Source organism: Lathyrus oleraceus, chromosome 7, assembly GCF_024323335.1.
Source record: "Lathyrus oleraceus cultivar Zhongwan6 chromosome 7, CAAS_Psat_ZW6_1.0, whole genome shotgun sequence".
NCBI lineage: Eukaryota > Viridiplantae > Streptophyta > Magnoliopsida > Fabales > Fabaceae > Lathyrus > Lathyrus oleraceus.
Genome location: NC_066585.1, coordinates 106113508 through 106125758, shown reverse-complemented (window position 1 = coordinate 106125758; position 12251 = coordinate 106113508). Strand labels below are relative to the sequence as shown.

Below are 12251 nucleotides of genomic sequence, written 5' to 3'. Positions count from 1 at the left end.
TACAACAAATATTTACTCTTATTACTGAATTGTTCGTTGATATTTTTGCTCTTATGTTCTAACCCTTTGATTAAATAGAAAATCGAAGCTTGTATTAAGTTGTATACTTCTTTTATTCCAAAATAAATGTCATACATAATACTTTCCTACAAATTAAAAAAATATATTAAATAAAGAGAAATAATAATAATTTTACCAAATTATTCTTATTAATTATTGGTGTTTTCAAATTAACATTAATAAAAAATAAAAAATAAAAAATAAAAAATATTAATTAAAAAATAGAATTAAAATATAAAAATTAGAATTATATTGATAAATTAAAATAAAAAATATTTTAAAATAAATAATTTATTTAAATATGGCACTTATTTTAAAATAAGTATTTAGTTTTAATAATAATACCAAAAACAATATATTCTTATGAAAAGGTTAGATGGTGGGGTTGGAACCGAAACTCCTTATCACGAAGTAAAATTAGACAAAAATGAGAACTAATCGTTCTTATCAAATTTATAATGCACGCAAAATATAGTTAGATTATCTAACTATGAAAACTCTGAAATTCACATCGTACACGTATAATAGTACTAGTTTTTAGGTATGAAACGTATTTAAAGCTAACCATCTCCTCTCACCATCGCTTTCCAAAAAAGGAAAAAAGAACAACCCGCCGAGTAGAAATAAATTAATAAAAGACCGAAAAGATAACACTTCAATTCACACAATCACAATCACTTAGGATAGGAATAGCAGCATGCATCATCATGAAGCACTATTCATCTTCTTCCCATTCCTCCTTGGTTTAACCCTAACACTCAACTACCTCACCAAACTCACCACATGGATCTTCAAAACCTGTCTCCGATCGGAGAAAAACCTCCTCAAAACCTACGGTTCATGGGCTCTAATCACCGGAGCAACCGACGGAATCGGAAAAGCCTTATCCCACCAGTTAGCACAAAGAGGCCTCAACCTCATCCTCGTAAGCAGAAATTCAAAGAAGCTCGAAACAGTTAGAAACGAAATCAAAACAAAACACTCTCACGTTCAGGTCAAAACCGTCGCGATCGACTTCTCCGGCGAGTTTTCTGCCGGTCTTGAGGAAATAGAAGCTTTGGCTAGGGACTTGGGTCTTGGAGTTGTGATCAACAATGTTGGAATCACTTACCCTAAGGCTATGTTCTTCCATGAAGTGGAAGAGGAAACGTGGATGAAGATTGTTAGGGTTAACATTGAAAGTACAACGAGAATAACGAAAGCGGTTTTGGGTGGAATGATGGAAAGGAGAAAGGGTACCATCGTAAATATTGGATCTGGTGCTGCGGTGGTTGTGCCTTCACATCCTCTCTTTACAATCTATGCTGCAACTAAAGCGTAAGCTATTTTCCTTCTCTCACTTTCTTTCATCAATTCTTATTTGTGATTAATTTTGGAGAGATTAATTACGGGCACTAAAAGTAATTTTTTCAAGTTAAAACTAATAAAAAATTATAGAAAAAATTGATCAAATTTTGTTTTAAAAAATAAATGAGTATATAAAATTTCCTATATTTAATCTTAGAAGAATTACATCATAATATTAAAATTCAAATTGATGATTGATTTGATCGAACTATTTGGTGACTTAGTTATTAATCGGCTCAATAAATTATTAATCGGATCGCATGACTTTTAATTTATTTTATATAAATTTTTAAAAATCATAAAATAATATTTTTAATATAAATTTCATAATTATTAAATCATTTTTGTAATCTTATTTTATTTAAAATTACTACTAAATTATCTAACTATTTATATTTTATTATTAATGTTTTAAATAAGAAAAAATAAAAAATACAACCAATTAACATTATATATTCCATTAAAGTATATATATATATATATATATATATATATATATATATATATATATATATATATATATATATATATATATATATATATATATATATATATATATATATATATATATATATATATATATATATATATATATATATATATATATATATATATATATATATATATATATATATATTAAAATTACTTTAATAAAATAATATATCAAATAATTTTTATTGGACGAAGGTGAAAAATCAGTAAATATCCATTAAACTTTTTAGATATAAATAAATAAAAGTTTGATAATATAAAAATACTTATTTAGTTATCGAAGTATATATAAATCGTTTATACAAAAAGTATTTATTACTATTGTACACCTATTACTTTCGAGTTTACTGACCCGTAAATCATGTCTTTGTAGTTGAAAAGGACAATGTAGTTGGTTGCCGAGGTAACACGACAGCGACACTTTATTATTATTTTTGTCTTTATTTTGCGGAGAGGAACATATTTCTTGTTTAAAAAGTGGATAAAAGTTAGAAATAAAAATATACTTATATTTAATAAGTTTTAATTTTTTCAAACGGATCAATTATAAAGAAAATTAAAATAAAACTGTCAATACAAATTTTTGTCTAAGCAAATAGAATGGTACTAAAATCAAGCATAATGGATTGTTAACTGAAATACTATAAAAAGAGCAAAACAGAACTAATCCACCAGCGAACCAACAAATCAAACAACAAACCTATTAATAAAGTGAAGGCAGTCAACAGACAAAGAACCAAACATTCTTATTAATTTAATCTACATCTTGGTTTATACTATTTTTTTAATAAAGACTAACAGTATTAATAGAAAAAGGTGTTATAATCAAAATATCACAAAAAGAATAAAAAAAACCATTAAAAGTTGGAAACCTTAATATATATATATATATATATATATATATATATATATATATATATATATATATATATATATATATATATATATATATATATATATATATATGTATATATATATTCTTTAATGGTTCGTTGAAGTTAGAATCAAGATATACAATTTGTGCAATATCGAGTAATACTTTGGGATCATTAGTTTCTTGTTCTTCGACTGGAAGATCTTTGGGCTCATCCTGAACTTGGTTATCAGGAATAGACAAGTCTTATTTTCCTTTTCCTTTATTAGAGGGACCAACATTCGAGGTCGTTGTTTCTTTTGTAGGAATGATTTTTTGAGTAGCGCTTTTTCTGCAGACGGTTGGTTTGGAAGGAGTCTTGGGTTTAGGTCTCGAGAAGATTCGAGTTTTTTAACTATCTTCTGAGCTTTCGACTTCAACCAAAGTCTCTGTTGGTTTTGGAGTAGATTGATAGGAGAGATTGGTTAGTTAATATATTTAAGCCATCAAAAGAGGAATCATACGCATACCCGTGTCGAGGTAATCTTTTTGGGTTTCTTCTTTTTCTTGGTTTTTATGGTTGTTGGAGAGTCTAATCACGTTTTCGTTTCTGGACAAAAAGGAAATATTATAGTCATTTAGAAGATTATCTCAATGTAAAGAAGGAAAAGATTTGCCTTTTTCTTTTGGGGTTCTTTTACTTTTTTGGTTTCGCCAACATGAGAAGGGCCTTCAACATTTGTGTCGCCCTTTGCTTCAGTTTCATCTACAATGAAAACACATAAGAAATCGAAGGTATTAATGAAAATAATTTGAATAAATGAATATATACATGTTTTCTTCTCTGGATTCTCTTGTAAATTGGAAAAAACGGTCGACAACCTCTTGCAGCAGTTTTGTTTAGATAAGTGGCCTTGGAAATAGTCCGTCCACCAGTTGTTAAATTCCACTATCAAAAAGAAGGATGGATGGAAGTGAAAGTAGGAAATTCGAGGACTTGTTGACGAGTAAACATCGTGCAGTCTCTATATTCCTGAGTAGTAAGTTTCCTTTCCGACCAACAAATGTCGCTCTCCCAGGAATAGAGCAAACTTGACAGCATTTGGCTAAAACCAAATTGCCTAGCCACTAGATTGGGATGATAGCCAACAAAGCCAAAGCCATCAGTTTCTGTTTTGATACAAGTGGAAAGGAGCGTCGTAGTTAAAAAGGCTGGCCATGCAGAGTTCGAAATTGCAGCAGCTGAAGGGGTTACGCCAGGAAACCTGTTTCGAAACCAAGATGGACCAAAACACCTATCCGCAAAAAGAGCCATGGTCAAAACAAAAGTTTTTGATTCAAGGAACAGGTTGATGTATTTCATAAAAGTTATCTTTGAAGGGGTGTCATAAGGGGTGACTAACGCAAGCCTCGTGCCTTCGATACTCATGCAGTCAGTTTCTTCCAACAAAGCTTTTGATTGAGGTACATGCAACTTGGGTTCGAATATAACACTTAACCAGTGTTGTATAAGCCATAAAGGGCCGAAGATAAGATATGACTTGGTGGTTTCAGGAAGGTGTTTCAACTTATAAGAAGAATTTGCAATTGATTGATATAGATTGGCTAAAAGTAGCTTGGCTAAAGAAATCTTTCGACCCTCATGAAGTTGGATTGCTAGAGGGACGTATTTCTTAGCTATTTGTAGGGAGCTTGAACAGAAAACATAATAGGAGAGCCAAAAGGTCAAGAAGACGATATGCTCTTGGTCAAAAACCTCTTCAGTTTTCTTATAATTGTGACCGATAATGTAGTTTTTGAAGCTAAAACGTTTGAAGACGAATTCATGGTCATTTTCTATGGTAGGGGTGAAAGTTTCGCCAAGAGGGTTAAGGCCCTTGATGGCTGCTACATCGAACAACGTCGGTGTGAGCATTCCACAAAGAAATTGGAATGGGTTGGTCGCTCCCTCCAAAAAGAAGATCAACACGAGTGGCATGGCTGGGTTATACCTAGGGCCAGTTCTAGAGATTTGAATCATATAAAAAATACCTAGGTCTTCCCATTGTTTTGTCTTTTGCCTTGGACTTTGTTGAGCCAGACAATATATTCTTTACTTTGAGTAGGAGGAGCAGATCAAAAGACACTTGTGGGTGCTTCCATAAAAGATAAATCGAGGGAGCATTCTTCGAACGCAAAGGGCATGGTTACAAAATAACATGGGAAGAAGTTCTTCACCTTCTCAGGTTGTGACTTAGTCGTCGAAAAATGGTCCTAAGAATGCTAAATGTTTACCATAAAGTGTAAAAGGGATGAGTGTCTATTTTTGCTAAATGGAGATTGTTTCTTTAGTCATTGGTGGTTCATGTACGAATCCCTTCCTTCACCACCTTCTAATGGAAGAATCGTGAATGCCATAGGATTTCTTCCGTATCGAATTTGGAAGATGAAGTTGTTGCTGCCATTGTTGAGTTTGAAAGTTTGCTGCGAAAAAGGGTTTTTTTGTGTAGAAGGCTAAAGCAAAGGCGAAGAAGATGAAGAAAGGATGTGAAGTGAGTATTTATAGAGCCACCCTTCTTGTCATTAACAGACACTTGGCAGACGCGTGGTAATGTCAAGTGTTTCGTGTCTTAAGAAGTGGGAGAGTTGAAAAGAAGTGAAGAAGTTAGTAAAATGTGTAAATCCATGACCTCCTAGAAAATAAGAGTAATGATGAGTTTCTGAGAAGATCTTCTGGAAAATGACAACTTGCATTAAAGAGGTCATTATGATGCTGACGTCAGCAAAAGAGTTCGAACAATGTCGAAAATACTTTCAAAAATGGCACCTTTCTTTTTCAAAATTGAAACATGGAATTTTGGGGGACAATTTGTTACCTCGGATATGCGACACATGCATTAATTTTAAAAGGTGATAAGTTTCATGTGCAATTGGGTTAATGGATAAAAATCGAAGTGGTCGGTTACAATAATGAAGGCCTCGATGAATTTCGTTTGTCGAGAAATTAGTAGTATTTTTGGTCGAATAGGAATCAATCAGAGACTAGGGAGTTTATTAGTTTTTGGACTTAGTGAAATTCAAAGTTTCTAAAACACTTTTTTTCAAGTAGTCGAATGAGGTATAAGTGGATAAGATTAGAAAGTTACTTGAGGACACGTGGGAGTCTGTCGAATACGAAGGTTGCATGGAGGCGAAGACGTGACATATTTTTCTTAGTCGATCGTTATAGACGGTTAACTTAGGACTAGTATATAAGTAAGCCTTCACTTATGTTTTGAGGGTCCTCAACTATACACAAATTCTGCAAAACTCAAAGTATTCGTGTGTTTGTGAGAAAAAAGTCAAGAGTGTACGTATATGCATTCCACTTTTACAAACTAAAGTCTTTATTTTCACGTCATTTTCTGCATTGAATTTAGTTTCAGTTATTCTTTAAGTTTCATTGCATTTCGATTTCACAATTTAATTTCAATCATCATTCTCAAACCTTACATATGTTAAACTTGTTTAAAATATATGATTCACACAAATATGTCCTGGAATCTTTTCGAGTTTAATCCCTTAAGTAAAATGAAACTTGTTTTTGTTTACTAAATTTCACAGTAAATAGGCAGAAATTACCTTCCCTATATATATGCGTGAGGATGAGATTGGAGATGATAGATGGGCTAGTACTCTCCAGCCATATACTCCTGAGACTACGAGGAATCAGTCTATGGTTGAAGCAAGTTTTGACAACCATTAAGCAATATGTTTCAATCTAAAGCTTTCGCCAACCACTAGACTTTGCGATGTCTATCACTTTTAGAACAACAAAAAGTTATGCATTTATCGAAGAGTATGTGTGTAAATTCTCAGGATAAGCAAGCAAAAAGTCTCCATTATTGTTTCTAAAAATACCGCCGCAACCACTAACATTAGTATTAAGACAAAATGTTCCATCGCAATTACGATTAACCCATCCCGGATTAGGAGGTGACCAAAGAACTTCTATGATGTTAGGAACACGGGCACTCAAATTTGAACATCAAATGCTTTGATCAAAACAAAGTCCGCAATCGAGATGGAAGAAAGGTTTATAGCATTGTTATCGGATAACATAGTTTGATTCTGAATAAGATTGACAAATTTTCTTTTGTTAGGCCTCATGTTTTCATGCTTGAACTTATTCATAAAAGCCAAAATTTAGTTGATAGTAAACATGAATGCAACTTTCAACACAAGAACATATTGGTTGGATAAAATCGAATTGCAATTTTGAAACTTGTCGACCAAAGAATTTGGATTTGAGTGAATACATGTCTTTCTTCTGAGCCAATTCCAAAGGGACATTGCAAAAGAACATTGGAATAACATATGGTCTGCATTTTCTTCACTGGAGTTGCACAAAGAGCATATTGAAGCCAAAACACCGCCTCTCGAAAAAAATGATTTAATTATAGTTTTAGTTCTTCTATTTTACATGATTCACGAAATTGCTCAATATATTTTAAATTTAAACAATTTTGTTTCTCTCTCATACTTTTGCAATTGAAATTAACAATATTTTTTATTTTTAAATGACAAGTTATTTATGACAAATCATTGTATATACATTATTAAAAAATATAAGTTAAAAATCAAACATTTCATCAAATTTTATAAAATCATTCATAATTTATTTATTTCATACAACAATAATTATATTTTTTAATACTCTATAATATAAAATAGAGATGAAATAACTCAAATAGTCAACTTTTTCAAATAAATATCAAAACTAATTCATTTCTTATGTATTTCTCAAATTAATCAAATTAAAAAAAAAATCAACACAAAAGTGACGTCAATTCAATTGACGAACAATGTAAAGCAATTAAGAGGAATCTGCTATATATTTGTACACTATTATCAATTGGATTGACGACTCCTCTTAATTGTTGTACAATGTCGTTAATTGAATTAGTATAACTTTTGTGTTAAATTTTTTTTAAGTCGATTAATTTGTGAAAATACGTGAGAATATGAGTTAGTTTGGATATTTATTTAAAAAATTTAGTTATTTAAATAAAAAATTCTAAAATAAAAAGAATATTCATTACGTTGATGAATTTATATTAGAATAAAATGAAATTATTTTACAAGTAAATGCATAACCATTACGCACTCTATATTTCCAACTCTATATACAGTCTCTAACTAATTAATTAGAAAAGCGTAAAAATAAAAAATAAAATAACATTTTTTTTAAAGTATTTTTTATTTAATATTAAAAGTAATAAAAATAATATTAATTAGAAGATAAAATTAAAAAAATATAATTAATATTACATTAAAAGTTAAAAAATTAATTAAACAGTTTTATTTTATAAATGGATGTGTACCAGAATTAATATATATTTCCAGTCAAACTAGTAGAATACAATCATAAATCAAAATCCAAAAATGAGGTGAGAGGATAACTAGTACCAGTTGTCAGTAGGTTCAGTATTAAAATCTATTTTTACTGTTGAACCGACTATTAAATAAGGTGTGAGGATAACAAAGTACAATCAAAGAACGGTGAAATGGCAGGCTGAGCAGAACAATTGGTCATACGGGATGTGATAGTGGGCAGTGGCATAGCAGGTCATTTATTGTTGCATTAAGGTTTGATCGGGGACTTTTGTTTTCCTTGTCCCTTATTTTTATTTTTTATTCTCTATATATCCTATTTTGAAATTAAATTATATCTTTTTTTAATGTTGAAAATATTTTCTTTGTAGTGTGGGTTCGACCGTACATTTTCAGTATTATTAATAATGATAATAAATAATGAATATTGACAATGAAAACATAGTACAATTGGGTTAATCATTATTGTCAAATTAAAATATGTCTTCTAAGTATTTGAATTTAATACTTTATAATATTTTTAAATTAAAATAATTATTATTATAAATCAATTATAATTTATCATATTTTATTATTTAAATATTTTTTTTTTGAAAATACGTGGTTAAAAAATATATTTTATATATGGAAAAAGCATTTTTCACTAATGTAATTAGTTAATTTTTTTTTTAAATAAAAATAATTATAATTATAATATTATAAAAATTATATACAAGATACATATTTGTTGTTAAACAATAAAGTTAATGTCTTTATTTTATATTGTCAAATGAATATAAAATAAAAACTTATAATCTATCGACTACTATTTTTTCATACTTTAAATTCTTAACGCTATTTTATTTGAAAATGATGAAAAAAAAGTAGAGATTGTGATCCATCGTTTGATATCATATGTAGGGATTAAAATTCTATAATAGTACCGAAAAAATATATTTTTATTACAAATATCCATTATTTCGTGAGTATTGTGAATTAGTGTGATTTATATGCTAGAATATAGGTTTTCATTATCAGTGTCCACTATTTATTATAATTATTTATATGCTTAATTAATGTAATTATAATTTTATTATTAAAACAAATATTTAAGTTACAAAAACATTATTATAAAAAAACTATAATTTATATTATTTAAATAAAAAAATTATTATAAAAACATTTATTAATAACACTAAAATGTATTTAAATTAAAAAGAATCCATTCCTTCAATAGCTCGGTCAACCATTGACCGAGTCCACACTAAAAAAAAATATCTTCAGCAACTCGTTCATTTATTGGACGAGTGAATACTAAAAAAAAAGGACATTTTGATAATTTAATTTCAAAATAGGGTATATAGGAAATAAAAAATAAAAAAAGGGCAAGAAAGGAAAAAAGTCTTGATCTGGGTTAAGATTCTTCATTTCTTAAAAATGTAAATAGAAAAATTAAAAAATTAAAAATGTGTTTATATATAACTATAATTATTGTAAAAACAAAACTATAATTAAATGTGTGCTAACAAGTGTACTCTAAATCAATATTTTAAAAATCGGATTTGAGATCGAACTTGGTAAAAAAATTTATTTAAGATTCAATGATTCAATCAGTTAATTTACGGTTGAATCATTTATTAAATAAACTAATAATATAAAATTAAATTTCATAAATATATCACACATAATTATACATTCACAACATAATAAAATAAATATTTTAAAAATTCATTATAAACTTAATACAATAATATCGATAATATATATAATAACATAATATAATTGTACACGTCATTCCAATATTTATTTAAGAATAACCGGTACAAATTAAAGAATTTTAATAAAATAAGTTAAACTAATTCAGACCAAAATTAAAATGATAAAACATAATAACTAAAATAAAATTCAAAAAATTAAGAATTCCTAAATTAAATAAGATGGAATACCAAAAATAAATAATACAATATACTTAATTAAACAACAAAAACCGAATTTGAATTGAATTACGACAAACAAATCATAATTGACAACAACAAACAATATTGATTTATTGAACTGGATCGTGTGACTATATTTGAAAGAGACGGCGTGATGACGATGAAATATGATCGAAAGAAAAACTATACCGGAGTAAGAAAACTTAAAAGGTTGTATGTTTGTCAAAAAACACGAAATTCTTTTTTGTGATTGGAAAATGTACGTTAAGTTTTGATATTGACATATTAAATTTTTTAAAAATTTATTTAAAAAAAAGATAAATTTAATGCATTTTATGAATAAGACGGTTTTACAAAATCGACTCCGATTCTTTGGTTTGAATGGTTTTGGACGGTTCAATCCAATTTTTTCGATTTTACTCCGATTTTGATCCATTAGCGATTTTGAACGGTTAACCCAACCAGATTCATCTCCGATTTCCGATCCAACCGATTGAACCGAGCGGCTCAGTCTGATTTTTAAAACATTGCTCTGAACACGTTAGAAAATTAATAAAATTTTATTTTATACGATAAATATTTATTTATTAAATTATGATTTTGATCTCCAGATTTTAATTGTTTGACGAAATTAATCTCTCTATTTTAAATTTTAATAATTTTATTTTTTTTTGATAATTTTTCACAGAAAATCGATAAGATATTTATTTTTTAATTTATATTTTTAACTAAAAATTAATAATAAATTTATATACGATGATTTATTATTTTTCACAAAAATCTTGTTATTTAAAATAATAAAATTATTATTAATTTTAAATGTAAAAAAAATACCAAAACTGTTTGAATTTAAAATAGAGAGAACAATTTTATGAATTAGATAAAATAAGGGATAAAATAATAATTAAACTTTTTATAAAAAATTTATAAAAGAACAAATTATAAAAATGAAAAAATTGATATGCCAATCAAATATTAATTTATTAATTTACATTTAAAAATAAATTTGATATTTTAATATTAAGAGCTTGCACCATGTCTTTGTTTTTCGTTGGTATTTTAATATTAAATGCTGGTATCATTTTTTATTTTTTAATCAAAACTTTTCATTTTTATATTTACTAATATAAGAAAATGTAAAATGTCACACATATATTTATTTAGTTAAAATTTAGTTAGTATATACCCGATATTTAAAAATATTAATACTTTTATTTATTTATTATAAAATATGATTTTTAAAGTTTATTAAATAATCAATGTATTTAATTTAAATATATATTTTTGTTTAATAATTTTTATAATAAAAAAATGGAACATTATTCAACAAAACAAATTTCATGCAGTTATGTAGATCAATTTTCGAGATCTTTACACATGGAGTACAAACAATATGGAATTCACGTGCAATGTCAGGTATATATAAAGATATTTTGTTTTTAAGTTTAATTAGTAATTAATAGGTAATCCATTTTTTTCTTAGTTATTGTTTTGATAATATTGGCATGGAATGAAGGTACCACTGTATGTTGCGACGAACATGGTATCAAGAGTAGCATCTATTGGAAGAGATTCTTTATTCATACCAACACCAGAAGGTTATGCTAGAGCAGCTATTCGTAAAATCGGGTATGAACCAAGATGCACACCTTATTGGGCTCACACAATTCAATGGGCCTTTGCTCGCTTAATCCCGGACAAACTTCTCGACTATTGGCGTATGTCCATTGGTTTACGACGCAGGAATTGCAAGGACTAGAGTCTAGAGAAATTAAGGAGTCGAAAAATTTAAATACATTTTTAATCTCCTATTTAATGATATAAAGTCTTATATAATATAGATCAGGGTTTGGAGAGTTGAGTGTATAACCCTCTCCATCCAAGAATTTGGTCCCAAAGACTCGACTTTTATGATGTTTTAATTATTTTACACAATTTATGGTATATATAGTCACTATGTTTTAATTATTTTACACAATTTATGGTATATATAGTCACTTTTGTATGAAAAATAGAATTTCTAATTTTTTGATAAGATTATTTTTTATTAATAATATTAAAAAGAGAAATATAAAAAAATGAAAAAGATAAACTAATAAATAGTAAGAGAAATGATGAGATAATAAATATTAATACTTTGTTGAAATTGTAAAATGACTTATAACTTTAAATAAGTTGATAGTTATGTAAGGACATCATATGCAAGATGCAGTGACACGATTTATGGGTGA

At 27.8% G+C, this 12251-nt stretch overlaps 1 protein-coding gene across 1 annotated transcript; it reads left to right on the top strand.

The window, feature by feature from the left end:
* Positions 1-728: 728 nt before the first annotated feature.
* LOC127103343 (very-long-chain 3-oxoacyl-CoA reductase-like protein At1g24470) lies at positions 729-11862 on the top strand. The gene is made up of 3 exons (XM_051040609.1): positions 729-1377; positions 11367-11436; positions 11537-11862. Exons 1-3 carry the CDS (start codon positions 758-760, stop codon positions 11777-11779), a joined length of 933 nt encoding a protein of 310 aa, XP_050896566.1. The 5' UTR covers positions 729-757; the 3' UTR covers positions 11780-11862.
* The last annotated feature ends 389 nt before the right edge of the window (positions 11863-12251 follow it).